The 19,689-nt window shown below is 37.9% G+C and overlaps 3 protein-coding genes and 1 non-coding gene across 6 annotated transcripts in view; 3 read left to right on the top strand and 1 right to left on the bottom strand.

Moving 5' to 3' along the window:
• The window catches only part of LOC134806131 (uncharacterized), a 50,242-nt gene that overhangs the window by 20,466 nt on the left and 10,087 nt on the right, over positions 1–19,689 (bottom strand). The gene's annotated exons all lie outside the window — the stretch shown is intronic.
• LOC134800017 (uncharacterized) lies at positions 216–8,618 on the top strand. Its single transcript, XM_063772457.1, has 7 exons — positions 216–394; positions 1,913–1,972; positions 3,062–3,138; positions 3,442–3,548; positions 4,936–5,014; positions 6,118–6,186; positions 8,481–8,618. The coding sequence occupies exons 1-7, from the start codon at positions 382–384 to the stop codon at positions 8,496–8,498; spliced, it is 423 nt and encodes a 140-aa protein (XP_063628527.1). The 5' UTR covers positions 216–381; the 3' UTR covers positions 8,499–8,618.
• Positions 9,002–9,073, top strand: Trnat-cgu (transfer RNA threonine (anticodon CGU)). The gene has a single exon. It is a non-coding gene; the product is annotated as a tRNA-Thr (tRNA).
• On the top strand, positions 9,941–15,214 carry LOC134800028 (uncharacterized). 2 transcript variants are annotated; one of them, XM_063772477.1, is made up of 6 exons: positions 9,941–10,085; positions 10,487–10,635; positions 10,958–11,081; positions 11,558–11,722; positions 12,126–12,221; positions 14,621–15,214. In XM_063772477.1, the coding sequence occupies exons 1-6, from the start codon at positions 10,041–10,043 to the stop codon at positions 15,128–15,130; spliced, it is 1,089 nt and encodes a 362-aa protein (XP_063628547.1). In that variant the 5' UTR covers positions 9,941–10,040; the 3' UTR covers positions 15,131–15,214. The 2 variants fall into 2 exon arrangements, with proteins under 2 accessions (XP_063628547.1, XP_063628538.1); XM_063772468.1 differs by having other exon boundaries at positions 9,950–10,085; positions 10,472–10,635.

The following is a 19,689-nucleotide window of genomic DNA, read 5'->3' on the forward strand; positions in this document are numbered from 1 at the left end:
ATAATATCAATAGAGTGATTCTTGAGGAAGGCTTAGGTGTATAATTTGTTAACCCGTGCGAAGCCGGGGCGGGTCGCTAGTAATAAATAGTTTTAACTTCCAGAAGGTTGTATTGACCATATTTATACTTATCATACTCTTTGACACCTACCTACTCCAGAAACGTAAGTAGAATGGCAATTTCACTATGACATCCATCAAAACTTCACCAAAATAATGTGTACAATAATCACAATAATCCATCCATAATCAAAATCTTTTAATTAAATATGATACAAATTTCATGTAAAATATGAGAAAGAAGTCATGCCACAAAACGTCAATACGACTGAAGAATCCAACCGTTTGATTGTATTTGGTGCCAACAACTAGGTACCTGAAATGATGCCGCGACGTATGTATGAATTTGCATTACCACATTTTATAATAGACGAAAACGTAAGTCTATGACGCTTACGTCTAAAGATATGTGATTGAAATAACCACAGGACACGTGCTACAGTTACCACACGGGATTAGGTATTATGCCATTTAGGGTTCTTGCTAAATTGGAAATTCTATAGCGTAAGTATTGAACAACCAATTTAGCTAGGACCCTAAATGGCGCAACAATCGCGGAGCGTGATGGTACTTGCAGCGATATTAGGCGATATTTTCACTCGAAATATGAATAACAGACTGAGATTATTATTCTCTGAAGCCGACACATACAACTATTTTATTACTACGTATAGAACCAGCCCAGAGAACAAGTATTTTGCGCTATGAGTTGTTGACGGCCGACAACAAACTATGGAAGCGGAGCGTGAATCTCGTGACCTAAACGTGTAAGCGCCAAGAATTTCACGACGCTTACGACGTTTTGGTCTCGTGGTACAGGTCGCGATTAGGAAAATTTCATGGTTTCGTATGGCTTCTCTATGTAATAATAATTCATTGGGTGACACGGACGCAGAGTATTAGCAACTAGCAACACAAGACGATACTTCCTGTCTAACCGCGTAGGTAGTGAAAGTGAGGAACAGTTTGCCCGAATTCGTTATCGGTGCACCCTCAGTGAACTCTATGAAAAACAGACTCGACGAACATTTTAGTTATACAAAACACAAGTACAGGACATTGATGTGTATAGCTATAAGGTGCCTGTGTATTCATATATACCTATATAATATATATGTCGGGAATTGTGGGCGTATCATACAATCGGCAGCACATCAGAACCCTCAATCGTGGATGACGAGGGCCTTCAATGAAATACGATGTTCAACTCACAATCTTTACTGCACAAGACTCATTACAAATCACAGCACGCGATACATTTCTTATCTTAAGCAAACCAGTGGATTAGACCCAGGAACCGCCACAGACGTCATGTTCTCCCGTTAGTTCTCATCGTGCTCCCTTGAAGAATGATTGACAGCATAACTTCAATTGTTCTCGACTTCAATTGTTTTGACAGCGCACTCTATGACGCCTTGGCGGAACTGCGTCGAACGCCACTCAGGTGTACGTAACACCCTAGTTTGCTCTATTTGTCAAGGTTTGCATGATAAAACGCCTCTTGAAGGCGATAGATGGCACATTTCAGCCATTCTCCGACATATAGGTATAATAATATGTGGGATGTAGGTTGTAGGTGTAGGTAGGTTAGGGTGTGCAAAAGGCACGACTTACCGCATGATTTTATCGTGACGGTAGAACGCCGTTGATGCACAGTAAATTATATAAGCGCCCGTACTGTGCACTGCGTGTCATGTCAAGGTCGTATCCTATCAATAACAAAACAAGAAGGAATTTCTAAATTTGTTCTACCTCTACCGCTCGAATGTGCAAGTGCGACAGAGAGGCAAACAGATATGTTTGTGGTGGCCTGCTAGAATCATCTGGTACAAGTCCTCGTTTGTTATTTCAGCAAGATCAAGAAGCTCTGAGTTCTCGTGGTCACCGCGCCTCGATGATTCCATAGAAAGGGGTTTGTAACTACATTCTATAGAAATTACACCGTAGGCCGAGAAGAAAAGACTAGATAGAAGAGGGTGTGGTCATATGCATTTTTTAATATTACACTTCGTTTTTTTTAGCATTAGAAAAAGACTACGCGATCTTGACGTGTCTTTTAATTGAAAAAAAAACCCTTTTTTTAAATCAGTTAACTATTAGGTAAGTACTTATGAAAGCAAAAGAATGTAAATAATTCTATATGATTCATAATTGTTACATATTTGCCGTGACTTATTTTTCAAAAGTATTTTTCAATAAAAAGACACGTGTAGATTGTTTTGCTTTTTTCTAATGCTAAAAAAACGCACTATAAATACAGCCGGCCTAGCCAAGGTTACAATCGCTATCGCTTCGACAACGAAAAGCTTTATGTCTCTCTATCACTCTTCCATATTAGTGCGACAGTGACAGTTGCGTTTCGATCGCTACGGAGCGTAAGCGATTGGCATCTTGGCTACGCGGCCAGATCCTTAATTAATAGAGATCAAGTGCATGGTCTCACTTTTAATTTTACGTCATCATTTTCCTCGCGTTTGTCCCGGCTTTCACGGCTCATTGGAGGGTCTCCTGTGGTCGGCTTGGCAAATAATCTCAAAAATTGGCGTAGGGATTAGTTTTTACGAAAGTGACTATGAGCTGGCCTTCCAAACCATAGGGTAAACTAGGCCTTATTGAGATTAGCCCGGTTTCCTCACGATGTTTTCCTTCGCCGAGACGCGAGTACGTACATACGCAGGTACTACAAGGTCTACAAGAAAATACTAAGTCATAATGTCACACTCGTCGAGAAATTCCTAGACAGGTCGAGAACGAGTGTGTATTCGTACATACTGCTCCCTTCTCGTTCCGCTCTCACTCGTCTCGTCTCCGACGTTTTGCTGAATTATTTATGGTATGAAACTTTGTCAATTATTTAAATTTTTGACTATCAATTTACTCGTATTGCACATGTTGTGTCCCGTTCAGATTAGTAGTCAAGTAAGGTTTGTAATTATTTGTAATGAGTTCTTTCTAAAATTACCCTTTGAAAATATATAAAGTGTAAGTTTTCACATTGCAGAGGCTTACGAAGGCGGTATTGACATGTGCCGAATAATAAAATGTGTGTTTCTAATGTCCCTCTTTCTGGTTGTCTTTGTAAGTAACATTTATTATTTCGACCGTATGAATAAATTGGTATTAAATAGTAAAATATCTACCACTACACACAAGAGACGTTGACATATCACCTCGAGCGGGATTCGAGTTCGTGATGTTTAGGAAAATCGGTTCAATGGCATGGAGTAGACTATCAGGGGGCCCAGGGTAATCTTATCTTCGCCCATGGACACCAGAGGAGTCGAAAATGAGTTGTCGGCTTTTATGATGGGAGTACGAGTACGCGCTATTGTTTCTTTCGTCTTTCTACGATACGAACTCAAATTAGCATCATTGTTTCAGATTGTGTCAACAAAAAACAACCCAAGCCTTCAGAATCTTGTAGAATGTGAGGATATAGTTCCTGATATCCAGTGTATTCTGTGCAATATGTACCTTTGCCTGTTACAGTAAGTATACATTTAATACCTGTGGCTTTCCGTCATCATCGTTATTCGCTTGCCCTTGATATTGGATGTAGGATATTATCCTACATCCGCGTAGTCAGGCCGCGGGGGCGCGCCCGGGCACGCACACTACAACAAGCTATATGCCTACACATACGCACACAAACAAATATCGGTCCGACAGCTGACGGGGGGCACCGACATGGCTGAATTTATCGGAAGCGCCTTTCCGATATCGGATGTCGGAAGGCGCGCCTATGACAAAAACAGCTGCAGGAGAGTGCCATTGGCATTATGTCGGCCTTTTTTGCCTTCTGCTTTTCACATATATCTTACATTTTACTTCCTTCCGACATCCGATATCGGATCGGACAATGTGAAAACGCTCTTAGGGTTTAAATTTTTCACCACACGAACCCAAGGAAAATACTTAGCTGTAAAACATCACAAAACAAATCCAAATAAATGTTATTAAATATTTATCGTTAAAGATCATCACTTAAAAGTCAAATCATGAGAAATCAGAACAAAGTTTTAAATCAAATTACTTTATTGCTACTCTCGTGGATAAAATGCATTAGATCGGTGTGGTGAAAAATATCGCATATATTATGGTTAACTATTAGAAACAAATTAAATTACTTTTTGAAAAGAATTTACGTAATTTGTGTTATTTCAAGTAGACACACTAGGTACTATACAGGGTGACCTTAGCCATTGAACAAACCCTCAAATTCCACGTAGGATTACTTCTTAGAAATGCTCTAACGGTAATATATTTTTTAATTAGAACAAAAGATAAAAAAATAAATTATCTAACAAAAGTTATTTCCAATAATCGACAACAAAAAGAAACATACTGTATTAATCATTGGCAGTGCTTTTGACAATTTATTTGAAAATGTGCGGCAATGATGACATTTGTCAAAAATCAGAATCTTATTAATGTCATAAATACAAAAGATAATCAAAACGGTCAAAGAAAGTTTCATACTATTTATTACCTCAGGAGCTACTAACACATACATACTTGCTCCAAAGTAAAAGAATCGTAATTTGTTAATTTCTTCGTAACCGCTACACCTATTGTTATGATACTTTGTATACTTGTTCTAAATACCCTAATGCATATGTACATTTCGGCTTTGTCCAATGGCTAGGGTCACCCTGTACAAATTACAAACTGAAATAAATGTTATATCTATACGAAGAAGAAGTGACCAAGGCCTTCAGTGCCCTGAGCTGGAAACGAACCGGGGTCCCTCTATTCCAGCCCTGGGCACGGGAGGCCTTGGTCACTTTTTCTTCGTATATTACATTTGTATCAGTTTGTAATATCAGCTAACCTTAGAAATTTCATTAAGGTGTAATCAAATTTTGTCTTTAACAGTATATTGCTGAAGTTGATGGCATTAGTGGAACTCTTCTGTAAATGTTTACTAAATGTTTTCAACTGTATCAAAATTGAGGTAGTTATGCATTTTTAATACATTTTCTTATTTTTTTTAGATCGTATTTTGACGCTTTTTTTTTTAAATCAATAAATTTATATAACATCTAGCCGCCCAGAGGCCTATAAAAAGGCATGCCATTTTATTTTAACTTGAACCTTGGTATTTTGTCAAATCAAAGTTGCATTTTCTTGGCAAGTTTTGTTGTCTGGCCTCGTAAACAACATGCCAATCGCTAACGCTCCATAGCGAATGAAACGCAACTGTCACTGTCACACTATTATGGAAGAGTGATAGAGAGACACGGAGCGATTCGATGGCGAAGCATAAGCGATTGTCACCTTGGCTAGGCCGGCTGGGTGGCTAGAGGTTGTCAGCTCTTACCCCTATCCGTGTATAACTAGGTACTTAGATGGTGCTATTTTTACATTTTCATTCATCAATCTAATAACTCTTGGAATACTCGTAATTGCTTTTAACAAGCTTTTATTAGGTCGACCTGTATGTAACTATGTAATCAAATCTTGCAAATTAAATTTGATCCACTTCCCGGTTTCCGATTGAGCTGAAATTTTGCATGCATGTATAAATCGGATGACAATGCAATATTATGGTACCATCGAGCTGATCTGATGATGGAGACAGGAGGTGGCCTTAACAAGCTGTTATTAGGTCGATGTAATGGAATCTAAGGTAACTAACCATCTTCCAGATCGTAGCGTCATGAAAATTGGCAGCTGTATGTAGTTCTGATGACAATACAATAATATGGTACTGTCGACCTGATCTGATGATGGAGACAGGAGGTGGCCATAGGAATTAACTCTGTGATGAAACAACGCAACCTAATTGTGTTAGGGGTTTTTAGAATTGGCTCGAAGAGTATTAGTTGTCTGTCGTAAGAAAAGTACAGTCAGCGATAAAAGCTGGTACCAAAAATGAAATTTTTGCCAAAAACTTATTTAGAACAATGCAGTATATTCGAAACACCACCCACGCCATGACAGCTGGCCCTCTGAGCAGTGTTGCGAGAGCATCTGTTACATTTATTTTGACACCACAGGTGGCAATGGTGGCATACCCTACTCTCCAGACCTATTCTACTATTTAATATGTTTCAGATTACGCGAGTAATACAACAAACACATTGTGAATGCCCTACGAGTTGTTTCAAAAGTGCCTCCAAAATGGTAATAATGATTTTTTAATTCTCATGCTCTTAAGAGGGAAGCATAGCATCGTCCATACAAAAACAGAAAACGTTTTTCCACTTCTAAATATTTTTCATTCTCCATGATTTTTTAGTACGAGTATGTTATTTATTTATTATTCGGAGAACCAACACTATCAATTGTACAATAGTTATGTAATTATGTTAATAACAGAAGGCCAATTATAGGTTCCCACCAATAGCAACAGGTCAACAAACAAATAGCACTAAATTTTACAACGTGTTACCACTAATATTCTAAATATGAATACTTAATTATATTATTATACAATACAAAACAATACTCTTTATATATACCTACTGAACTAGGAAAACAAAACTTATTAATAACATACCTCTATCGATACAGTAATCTATACCGTAATCGATACAGTATGCTATCGCATACGGCTCGCTCACGTAATTTGTCTGTCAGAATACATCTTATAAAAAGCGGTATTTGCATTAAATTTTCATTGAAAATACGTCCTTCCCTCCTAAGCTTAAAGGACGTATTTTCAATGAAAATTGAATGCAAATACCGCTTTTTAGCTTAGGAGGGCAGAGTTGTGATGTTGTTATTAAAAACGTCACTATCACGGTCTTTCGATAGTTCATTTAGACTTTTACCAGCTCGTAATAGAAAGCTGTTCTGCCTATTCTTTCTATAATTACGCGATGAAAAGGGAATTGAGAGGGGAGGGGAGTTATTGACACGATGAAAAACAAGGTTTACAGGTTTTCCGTGTTTCAAAATTTGTGATACTTACAAAAAAACATTTTATTAAGCGAAACCTATAAACCTAGAATATATTATGCTGAAGCGATCGACATCAAAATCAAATATATGTATGTTAAGATTTAGTTGTAGAAACCCTTTTCTCCCGAAATGGAAATTGTATGAAAAAAGTACTTTTTTAAGTAGATATACTTCCCTCTTAAAGTTGGGGTTTAAGTCGCGTAGAAGTGGCAAAAAGTTACTTTTTATGCTTTAGTTTATTTACGTAAAGTAAAATCATCTATTACGACCTTTATTGACTTATCAATAAAGTTCAAAATCAGCCATAAAAACTGCTACTGTTGCAGCGGCGGCCGGCGCGCTCCAGGGGGCCTACCGCGAACCACGTTCGACGTGCTACCTCCCTGTCACACTTACGTACGAATTTACAAGTGCGACAGAGAGACAACACGTAAAATATGACAAACCTTAAATAAGTATTTGATTATTTTCCCATTTTATCCTCCACCTTTATCGGACTTTCGGATAAAATGGGTTATTTTATGCCCTTGTTGTATAATCTACTAGAGTTAGACCAAGATAAGTCTGCAACGATTTTGATAGCACACCCAGTAAAGTTTTGTTTTAAATGTCAAAATTCTATGAAATTGTGACGTAGAAATAACACTTGCACTGCGTATGCTCATGATCTCTGCATATGATCAAAATCGTTGCAGGCTTTTCTTGGTCTAACTCTATCATATCCCTACTAATATCACAGAATAAATAATAGTACTAGGTACAGAAGACTCACTCTCTAACAAAACGCGTCTGTTACGATCAGCACAGATATGGCCGCTAGGTGGCGACAACGCCACGCGCGTCTTATGGCAAACCCCAAAATTGGGGCCGAACGGATGTACTTTTAGCTACCTGTAGCAAAGCGACGAAATCGCGGAGTGACCCACGCCTGCTAATATTTAAATGCGAAATTTTCCGTGTTTGTCTGACGATCTGCTACCACTTTACGCTTAAATCGGTGAACCGTTTAAGTAGATGTTTTTTTTTTAATGGAGACAGTTAAAGTTGTGGGGGACAAGGGATAGTTTTTATTACAGAAATCATCAATAATCGTATATAATATCATAAAACTATTACGTCAATGTAGAGGTAGGGCCCGATTCGGATGTTGAAATAGACATCTATTAGATATCTTTTAGACATCACCAAGATACGATAACGATATGTTTAAGATCTAACCTGTCAAATTTGACATTTGCGCGATTCTGGAGATACTCTTGAACGATTTCCACAGGATATGACTTAGAGATCCAAGTCACATATATCTAATAGATATCTTACTCTATCTAACTTAAAAGTGACATTGGTTGCCCGAATTGCGCTGCGAAAGAGAACTAGTTCATATCTAAACTATAACGTATCTAGAATGGATCTAGTACGTGTCGTCTCTTGTGAATATCTTGAAGTTCGAATACGGCAGGTATTGTATGGCTATGTATTTTTAAAGTAATATACTTTTTTTCCTCATATTACAGATATCAAGGAAAACATGACAAACTGATGGAACATAAAATATCCACTGCAAAATGCATTCCGGTGATTGTGAATATAATAACTTTTTTAATTTATATAATATAATATTTTTATATTGTTTTAACTATTTTGACTGCCACCCAGTGAAATGAGTTACTTAGAAATAAATAAGAAAAGACAAGAGTCGTTTGTGTTTAGTGATATTAAAGCCCTGAACGGTCTTGCTGTGTTAGAATAGGGGATATTACTACAATGTTCTACCGCCAGAGTGCAGCACTACCGACTCAGTAAATTCATAGACTAACATATGCAAAAGTGATAGAGAGATTAGATAACGAAATTTCGATTTTCTTGTTTCGCGGTAGGCCATGTGATTGACGTGACGTGTGATGTGTCAATGTGGTTTGTTTACTGTATGTGCCACAAAGGTGCCACCTACGCAAAGCTTTGCCTAATATCCCCTATTGGTCAAAGGTGCCTAAAAGATAGCAAACACCAGAGAATTTGGGACGGGTACCACCGTGGCTGGGTGGTCTAGTGATCAGGACGTTAGCCACGTAAGCTGAAGACGCGGGTTCGATTCCCGCCTCGGCCACCGGTGGACTATGTCACTTTGTCTTTAGTGTGTGTGTTATTTATTTCAGTTTACTTATATAGGTAATTCTTTTGTGTTTTAGCTAATAAGTTCATCCCTGAAAAAAGTATCCTGTCAAAAGCTAGGGATATATGTACCTACGTACACTCGTAAGAGATTGGTATATGTCCGCACATATCATGTAATGTTTGACAGTCATATCTGTACAGGCAGCATCAATATTGGCGGACGAGACAACGTGCCAAAAGTATCTGCCACCCTGGTATACTTTTACAACTAGAGATAAATCTTTACAGTTCGCATTCAAAATTATCTGATACAATCTAATAATCGAATTGAAACATACAAAGACAAATATGTTTTTGTTTTTAGTGTTCCGTACCTCAAAAGGAAAAAACCGGAACCCTTATAGGATCACTCGTGCGTCTGTCTGTCTGTCCGACCATCCCCCCCCCCCCCCTTTATCTCTGAAACTACTGGGCCTAAAATTTTGAAAAAAATACACAAAATAGTACTTTACCTATATAGATGACAGGAAAACCTATTAGAAATGTGTAGTCAAGCGTGAGTCGGACTTATGTACGGAACCCTTGGAACGCGAGTCCGATTCGCACTTGACCGGTTTATTACATACTTTTGAGGTTTTGACGCGTAGTCTGATCTCCTACTTTTGATGCTGATTGTACCTACGTATATCCCTAAGCCCTCATAAAAAAAGGGTTTAGCCGAAAGATTCCACAAAATGATCTATCATTATGTTAATATAGATCTTTATTTTCGCTGGCATCTTCGATGATTCAGTTCGACGTTCGGGATAAATCTACTTATCTAAATATTATTAAAAGTGATTTCTCGAAAATCGCACTTCGATAGCAATGAAACGGGTGTAAAACGCGTCGTAAAGCGGATCAATTCGGCTTTCGCAACATTTGTATATGGGTAGAGCTATTTTTGTGTTGCGAGTGGAATGGCGAGTGTCATAATATGTTTGTGGGGCTTATTGGTTTTGGCGGTGAGGATTATCCACTTTTATCATAATTTCTGGTACTCTAGAAAGTATTGTAAGTCTTGGAGCTTGTAAATCGCTTTAGCAGTACGATACTTTACCAGTGAAGCTGCCAATGTCGTTGTAAAATTTCTTGGTGCTGTATAAAAGTATATATATAGGAGAAATTATACCAAGTACCTGCTACAAGTTTTTGTATAGACACCGTAAGATTATACAACACTCCATACAATTTGTTCTTATATTGACCGGCTATGTATTAAAGCTAATTGTTACTGTAAAAAAATGCTTCATCAAAATAAATAACCATATCATATTTTGTCACCGCTGGAATGATTTCGTAAGTTATCAAATATGTTATTGGAATCGATATTCTTACAGTTTACTTACAGTTTACAAGTTTACAGATATCAACAGTATACAGCGAGGACACGACTCCGACAGGGAATGAAGTGCCTCAAGAGGTGGACAAAGTGATAGAGGATGAGATCACCGGCAAACTCAGTAAAGACCTGGCGCAGAGCATCGAGAAGAAATTCCTGGTGGATCTGGAGAAGTAGGTTACAATGCTACAATACGGATACGAATTACAATAAGAAGGGAAGCAGGGGAAGGCTCCGGACCTTCAGCCTTCCGTCGAAGTCGGCCTTCGGCCTCCCGCTCCCGGCCTGAAGCTCGCCCTATGGGCTCACGAACACAGTACTTGTAAAGCGACATGGTGTTCATGTACGAGTATATGTTAAGTTTATAGTAATAACTAGGTACATCCACAAAAGGGTTGTTTCCAACGAATTGAAGCACAAAAGTGATTGAAAGAATAGAATTTCATATTGAAACGATAGTTGACAGTTTTAATAACTACTTAAATGTTTCTGCAGATCAGTGAACATGGTGCTGGTAAAGATCCAGTTGCTGCTGCAGAATGGCACCACACACATCCTGGATCGGCTGTCTGACCTTCAGGGGCAGTTAGAGGAGATCAGGAAGTCTACAGGAACAGAGGTTTCAATAAAGTTGATATTTTTTATATCTTCGAACAGACTATACAATAGATACTCTGTTTTTTCCTGCATGAATGAATATTTTTTTTACTAACCTAAAAGAATATCCCACTGTTGGACAAAGGTGCACTCCCGCTACTTTTCTACTTTCCAAATATATCCTCTTACTACAATCCTGTTCTGAAAAACTTCTTTTGCTTTCTTCATTGCTTGCTGGTTGCAGTGGTTGCTTTAAATATATAATCGAAGAAAATTCAACAAGATCTTCCCCTTCCAAGTTCCGCATCCACCTTTTCCTCATACACTCTGTCTCTATTAAAAAAAATAGTCTGGTTATTTCTATTGCCACATTGCTACACAGGCCAGCGTGGGGAATATGATCCAAGCCCTCTCGCGCACAAAGAGGCCTGAGCCTAGTACCCAGCAGTGCGGCGTAAAGGCTGAATTATTAATGTCTATCTACTGCCGTATTTACAGTTGGACACATGCCTCAAAGAGCGCGAGAACGAGACCGCCCAGCTAGCCGAGAAGGCGATGCATCAGATGGTGGTGTGCGGGTATGCGCTGATAGGGCACAACCCTACGCAGGCCGTCGGTGCGGTTATTACTCTGAAGAACATGATCAAGACGCGTCTGCAGCCCGTAAGTGACTTAAATTGTAAAACTATTTTAATAGAGCGTGTATTTATATATTACTAATTGTATTCTAAATACTTACCGTTTAAATACGTAAACTTAATACTCACTTACTTTCCTTTTCCGCTATAGTTATATCGCAGTTTGTGTAAATATTTTATGTTTTAATAAGTATTTTAGGTTTAAGTTTTAAATTTTGTTTCTGTTTTAGTTTTAAGTTTTAATTTTGGGTGCCCTGAAAACCAGTGTCGTGTCATTATAGACGCGGCTTATGCTGAGCGGCATCCTATTTGGTGTAATTGTGATTAATTATTTACTCTGCTATTGTGATTCATTGTATATTTTTTATTCCAAATAAATCTATTTCTATTTCTAAATGTGCATGTTTAGTTTAATGACCCGGTTCCAGGTCCGCGCGCAGAAGAAGGAGCTTGACGAATTACTGAAGGCTTGCGGTCACGAGCACAACTCCTTGAAGAAGGTCATCAAATGTGTCATCGCTCAGGTATTGGTTTATCTAACGTTTTGCTTCCTTAGCGCCACCTCCCTTTCCTTTCACCATCCCTTTAAGCCGGGCCGGGGTTAAGCGGTTAAACCGTTAACCCAGTGTCAAATTATACTGGTAACCATGGTAAGTTGGTAAGGTTTAACCGGTTAACCCCGGGTTAGTGGAATGATGCAAGTGACGCTTACTGATTACTATTAAGGCTTGCGCCGGATAAACTGTTAAGGTATGGCATCTTAGGAATATGAAATCTTAGGGTCACAGTAGGACGTAAATCTGTCAAAGCCATTTAGAATGGTTACATTGGTAACCTTAAAATGGCTGTCTTAAAATCTCCATTTTTTCTGCAGATTTTTTAATAGCTGTACCAAGCGTTTGCCTCTATAAATTTACCTACTTATAACTTATTTAATCCTTAGGAATTTACCAATGCTGACTTATTTTATAATCGATTAGGTACACACAATCTGCTAAAAATAAAAAAGTCTAAATTAGGATAATCCTGAGTAAAAGTAAGTACTTCAACATGAATGCGTGATATTTCTCAAAATTACAAAAAATATCCCAAGCCCATATCAGTTCAAACACTACAATTCTCACGCATGTAAATTGTTGAATTACAACTCCATGTAATTTAATTTTGAAATAAGTAGGTAACTCATGCGTTCTTATTCGCGGTTCCCAGTAAACACGCATTCGTGTATTCTCCGGGTCTTTGATTTGTAATTTATGCGCCATCGCCACGAACGCCGAGTATATTTTGGAAATATGTTTATTTCCCGCTCTGACACTTGGAGTGACGGACATGCTTGAACATTTCTTTAACAACTGCGTTTCGTTTGGTTGGTAAGCTTGTAAATTTTCGTGATACGTACCATGAGATATTTGGTGCGGCCAATTCGAATTGGCATCTAGGTGGCAGACTAACAAACAGACACCGTAGTATAAAGCGTTTACAAAGAGCCCAAGGTCACCTACGATGAAATATGACATGCTTGTAATAGGCTTTTCCCTGTAGTGTTGCTGAATTGCATTCTACATCATTTTATACAACATCGACCCTGAGGCATCCCTATCCCTAGAATTTTGTAGATATTTCAAATGTATTTGAGTGCTGGGGCTGGGGCCCATTTCTCAAATGGTATTAGACTAATATTATTACGGTGTTGCTTTGGTAACTTATACAATTTGACAGGGGTGCATTCCTCGACCGGTATTAGACTAATATTATTCGTGTGTTACCATGGTAACCCATACGACTTGACAGTTCGTGGACTAATAATATTAGTCTAATAACGTTCGAGAAATGGGCCCCTGGTCATCAATATGGACACAACAAAATAAGTAGTCGCGCTTAATATTAGTAGGTACGACAGTTGCTATGCGTAGTGACCACAACTTATTTCTCACGCTCCATTTTGTAGTTAAGGTGATCAATCAGTTTATTTATATTATTTTGTAGGTATTTCAAACATCTACATCTTTTCATTGAGCATATTATTTTCTCACACCTACACAGTTACTGGAATAGCGAAACTCGATCTAGGTCACACGGATGGATCTGTCATGGATTGTGCTAACATCCGTGGTAGGTAGTGTCGAAATAGCGTCTATGGTTCAAATTCGCTGATATTAACTTTTTTTTTTAATAATTAAATAATCCATTGGAATATCCACAGGTCACTGGATTACGGATGTCAACTCCATAAAACGCAAAAACTCGCTAAATAGTATTGATATGACATATTTCAACGTACCCACATACTGATTGAAAAATACTGTAATTTTAACTAGTTAAAGTTTGTGTCAATTCCTTCTTTCCTTTTCTTTTTAGGGTTCCGTACCCAAAGGGTAAAACGGGACCCTATTACTAAGACTTCGCTGTCCGTCCGTCCGTCCGTCCGTCCGTCCGTCCGTCCGTCCGTCCGTCTGTCACCAGGCTGTATCTCACGAACCGTGATAGCTAGACAGTTGAAATTTTCACAGATGATGTATTTCTGTTGCCGCTATAACAACAAATACTAAAAACAGAATAAAATAAAGATTTAAATGGGGCTCCCATACAACAAACGTTATTTTTGACCAAAGTTAAGCAACGTCGGGAGTGGTCAGTACTTGGGTGGGTGACAGTTTTTTTTTTGCTTTTTTTTTTTTTTTTTTTTATGGTACGGAACCCTTCGTGCGCGAGTCCGACTCGCACTTGCCCGATTTTTTTTCATTTAAGAGCCACAGAAATGAACTTTTTTGAGATAACTATCTAGATATTGGAAATAGGGTTCCAATTGTTTGAGTACGAAACTAAAATTATTCTGGATATAAAACAGCTATATCTAGTATCTAGTCTAGTCATATTCAAATTAAATTTTCATTTCCTCATAGATGGTTCGTTTGCGTTTCAGTCGCCCATGGTAAAGGCCGCCATGATGGACGTGACCAGTCAACTGATGCAGGGTGTAGTCGAACTGACGAAAGTACTCGCCCACGGTGCCATGCACGAAGCTTGCCTCATAGAAGTCATCAGAACAGTCGAAGACGAAGCCCTGGGCCTCGTCAGCAAAGTTAGAAATTGTGCATTTGGAAACTTTACTGAAGAAGCTAACAAATTCATAGAAGAAAACAACGCAACAGTACTCGATATACCTACAAGGAAGAATCGTAAAATTAAAGTAGATCCTAATAAGAAAGAAGTTGTAGAAATGAAGCAATTAATCAGGAGAATGCTAAGTGAGAGTAATGTAGATGATTTAGACAAACGCTTTAAGAAGAAGTTGAAAAAACTGCAAGAGGATCTGCCATCCGGTGAAACGGAAACCAATGCAACATCAAATGTAAATGTCACTTTAAATGATTCTAAAGTAGATTTGAACAGCACTTCATTTGCTTCAGCAGTGATTTCTAATGATATCTAAAACATTATGTGAGATGTTTTTATTTCAATATCAGCTTGTAGAACACGTTTTATTTCAAAACATATTAGAGAATCTAAAAATAAACTCGCTTTATTATTTGACGCTGTTGATGTGATAAATCGTTAAATTTATAATATATATAGCGTCTGATGGATGGTTTGCCATAAACTCTGGAAAATAATATTTTAGAGCTATAATGATGAAACCGGCTCTATGGTAACTTTACGTGATAATAAAAAAAAAATATGTCATGGATTGATATAAACTTTCACGATTTAAACATTGTTAAACTTAAACTAAAGACCCATTTTTGTGGACTGGAGATACTATTTTTAAACTGTGAAATTGCTAGTATTTATCTACAAATCTGAGAGCCAACCGCGAAAAACGAAAAATGAAATTTGCTTATCTGTCTCTGTCTAGCCCTTGTATATTCGAGCGATAGAGAAACAGATAATCAAATTTCGATTTTTGTTTTAAGGGTATACGTCGTCCTAATCCGAACCAGCTGACCGACGTTTTTTTTCTAAATTTAACTCAATGCCACTTTTCCGAATAAAGCAAGGAAATGTCTAAAATAAATTATCGGGATTACTGTTACCTGGTATTATGGATCAAAGATTTAAATAAGTAATGTGGCCGCCATCATAGTTTTAGCTAGGATCAGTCATATCCTGCTTGGTAGCCCTACCCCGATACTTTCATCGCTACTATTTACGCTATCTCTTGAAAGAGGTTGCGGCAATGCGTGAACTCCGGCGCATGTTGTAAACATATTTTATGGTTATGTTAATGATGGGTAAGGAATATTGAGGATAAACGTATCATATGAAGATAATTTTTGGCTATGCTTAAAATATGGCGTGATATTGTAAAAGATGAAAGAAAAGCAAATTAGTGATTCTGATGCCGACGTTGTTCCTTTCTGAAACTTTGACTTACTGAATTCAGTTAAAAAGTTATATATAAATAAAATAAAAATAAATAATTCAGCCTAGGTATATACGTCCCACTGGCACAGGCCTCCTCTCATGCGCGAGAGGGCTTGGGCTATAGTCCCCACGCTAGCCCAATGCGGATTGGTGACTTCACATACACCTTTGAATTTCTTCGCAGATGTATGAAGGTTTCCTCACGATGTTTTCCTTCACCGAAAAGCTAAAAAAAAAGTTATCAATCTCTTGCAATCTCTTTTGGTCTTGTCTCAATGCAGTTTCATTAAATTTTAAATATTATCATGCGCTTAAAGTGTGTAGCCGGTAGTTGCCGGTAGTGTCTCTGCTAACGAAGCTGGAGGTCCTGGCATCGGGCTTCGAATCCTAGTAAGGTAATATATTTCTATTTTTATTAAAGTTAGATAGACAGAGCTATGAATGTTGTTCATGTTTCATATGTATCACATATTCAAACCTTATTGACTTTGTTTTAGTCTTGTGTAAGATTGTCCCATTACACTTATTTCTTTTTCTATCGCCAATTTCTCCAAATAGGGTCATGACCAACCCTCCCACTCTAGTTTCCATGACCGTATCATGTGGCTGGAGGTGAATGACTCCGTCACCTACATTTCCTCTAATTATTTTTTTCTCTGGATCGGAGCCAAATTTTAATGGACGCGCGCGCAGACAGTCTGCAAAGTGTTTCTCTTATGTTTTAGGTAGACTTTTGGGTGCTACCTATTAGGTATTACCTATTTTTTAAATGTATGGCTCTCTAACGTAGGTATTTTATGTTTAATGACGTAGCCTAATAGTCGGTAGTGACTTTGCTTACGAAGCTGTAGAGTATTATGTACTACTCAGACTATCTGGTTTTGTACAAAAATGACAGTTAGATTGTGCGGAGTGAGTCCTATTTAGATTAAGCATTCGAATTGTCCTTTCAATGTTAGCTATATTAAAATGGAGCACATTAGTTGGTGTAATATGTAGAACTCATAAAAGTCATAAATTATCAATAATTTATTGTGGCAAAACCTGGAGTAAAGTTTACTATATAATACTAGTAAGTTAGTAACAACTGCACCTGCCATGGCATGAAAGCCGAGATTTGGAGAGCACTACACCACCGTCGCCCACTACTACCTCATGTTAATAGATTACCAGCCATAAACATAAGCCCGTCTAGACTGGATCTCTCTAATAAATTATCACCCATTCTGCTACGACATGTATTTATGTATGTATGTATGTCACTTTATTGCACATAAACAGGTTTACATAAAACGGACAACAACAAAACAAAAATAAAAATGTTATGTACAAAGGCGAACTTATCCCTAAAAGGGATCTCTTCCAGCTAACCTTTGAGAAAATGCGAAAGGATCAAATACTAACAGGTGAAAGACAATTTAATATGGACAAATAGCAATATGAGAATTTTGGATACACATAAAGGAAGACGAGAGCAATAAGTAAAGAGAAAAACTAGTACTACATATTTATAAATACGCATAAACTATAAACATACCTATATATACTTACATAAAATACACATTACACATGTAATATTTTAATTGAGATTTAGACTAAAGTACCACCCGGGTAAGGATTTTTTATGACATTATAACATTTATAGGCCTAAACTTCTGAGAGTGTTCAATCGCCAATCGATGAGTAAGATCGATTTCCAAATAAAAAAAATCGTACTATAACACCTGACCGGACGTACGAATCACAAATAAGAAAACCCGAATAAAAGTTCATATAACGTTGACTATACAAAAAAAACAGTCATAAGCTCGTCTAGACCAAGTCTGACCAATAAATTATCACCCACTTCAGAAGAAATACTGGAAATAACACGAAAACCGTTGATCTCGTTGAAAGTGATCAGCTATATTTTCCCAGAAGAGGATTATGATATTTATGATAGTGTCATGTTGACACGTTCGTTCATTTAAGTGCCCATAATTCGTAGAAATTATGCAAAATTCTTTCGATAAAATTGATAATTCTCCGCATATGTAGATTTCGCTTCATCATCACCTGCAGATTATCAGGAATATAAATTTTCTTGGACGATACACACATTTATTTTTCCAATAAACAACAGTAAATGCGTCATCTTCGACGTATTCATCGTCTTCGAGTGTTTGTTTCTCACCAGGTCACCACTTTAAACTAAACTAACGGCCCGGCTCGGCCACGACATTGCGCGACTGGCGGCGGAGGCGGCGGCAACCATAGGTTGGAGCGAGACACAGCGATCGGACCTTTCGTTCTCACCTACGGTTCCCGCCGCCGCCGCCCCCAGTCGCGCAAAGTCGTGGCCGGGCCGTAAACTGTTGAATTAACTGTTGCACGCGGAATTTCCGAACCGATTCGACATTGAAACTTTTAAGAAAACCCTTTCAGACCTATAATTCTGTACTGAATGTAAATTAATTATTTATCGCATGACTAATCCGATCGAAAACACGGTCTCAAACAATAATAACAATGAATGTTTAGTAAATATTGGACGCAAGCAAGGAAACCACATTATGAACATCCTGTGGGTTCATGGAATCGCCGGCCAAAACATTTCTGAAGCACGGACTACAATGTGAACACCATGTAGATGAATCAACAGGGTTAAAAAGGATTTTGGATCGTTAATTTTAAATCTCTGGGGCAAGCAATGTCAAAATATTCGAAAATAAAATTCTGCTACTTTTCACCGATTTATACTTTCACGATTTGTTCACTTTATTATGTTAGTTTTTCTTCGAGACCACGGGGACGATGCCGTCGTCGAAACGTCGGAGATCATTTTAGAATTTCAACGCGATTAATTCATTTTGCATATGAAAATCCGGTTTAAAAATAACGATAAAACAAAATCTGAAGCTTCCATCGATCTTCACAAATAGAACAGTCAAATACGTCAATTAAAAGTTAAAGTAAAACATTTCGGTTACCGCATTCATGTCAAGGTTCTCTATGACGTAGGTACACACACGGGCCAATTCGAGTATTGGTTATTCGATCTGTTTCCGATATGATACTGATCTGTCAGTGTCAAAAGTGACATTTCTTCAACCAAAACCGTCACTTTTGACACTGGCAGATCAGTAGCATATCGGAAACAAATCGAAAAAATAAAAATAGAATTGGTCTGACAGTTAACTCTTTATAAGCCCTATTGCATTGGTAATAAAGTCGTTCGATGGTCCATAAGTTCTAACAGCAATACTATTAACTAAAATGGACCTTAAGCCAACGCAATAAGGTTACATATTGCCAGTTAACATGTGGACGATGGTGTAGAAACGGGCCGAAGAAATAGAGCTGCGGTACGGTGAGTCCAAAAACATCTTAACACGCCAACGTTCTATAAATATATTTACACGACCGTACCGTCAGTGTCTTAGAGGCGTGTAAACATATTTTTGGAACATTGGCTTGTAAAGATGTCTGTGATCTCGACTGTACCTATAAAGAGTGATGGTTTCAGAGGGTTTTACATCGATTTTATTGTGGAATTTACGGGTTTACTGGGCCTAATGCCTCAATATTGGCGGGTAAAAGGCTATTCGATTGCCACACAATGCGCGGCCTTGCATCAAAATGGTTGAA

Source organism: Cydia splendana, chromosome 2 (assembly GCF_910591565.1).
Source record: "Cydia splendana chromosome 2, ilCydSple1.2, whole genome shotgun sequence".
NCBI lineage: Eukaryota > Metazoa > Arthropoda > Insecta > Lepidoptera > Tortricidae > Cydia > Cydia splendana.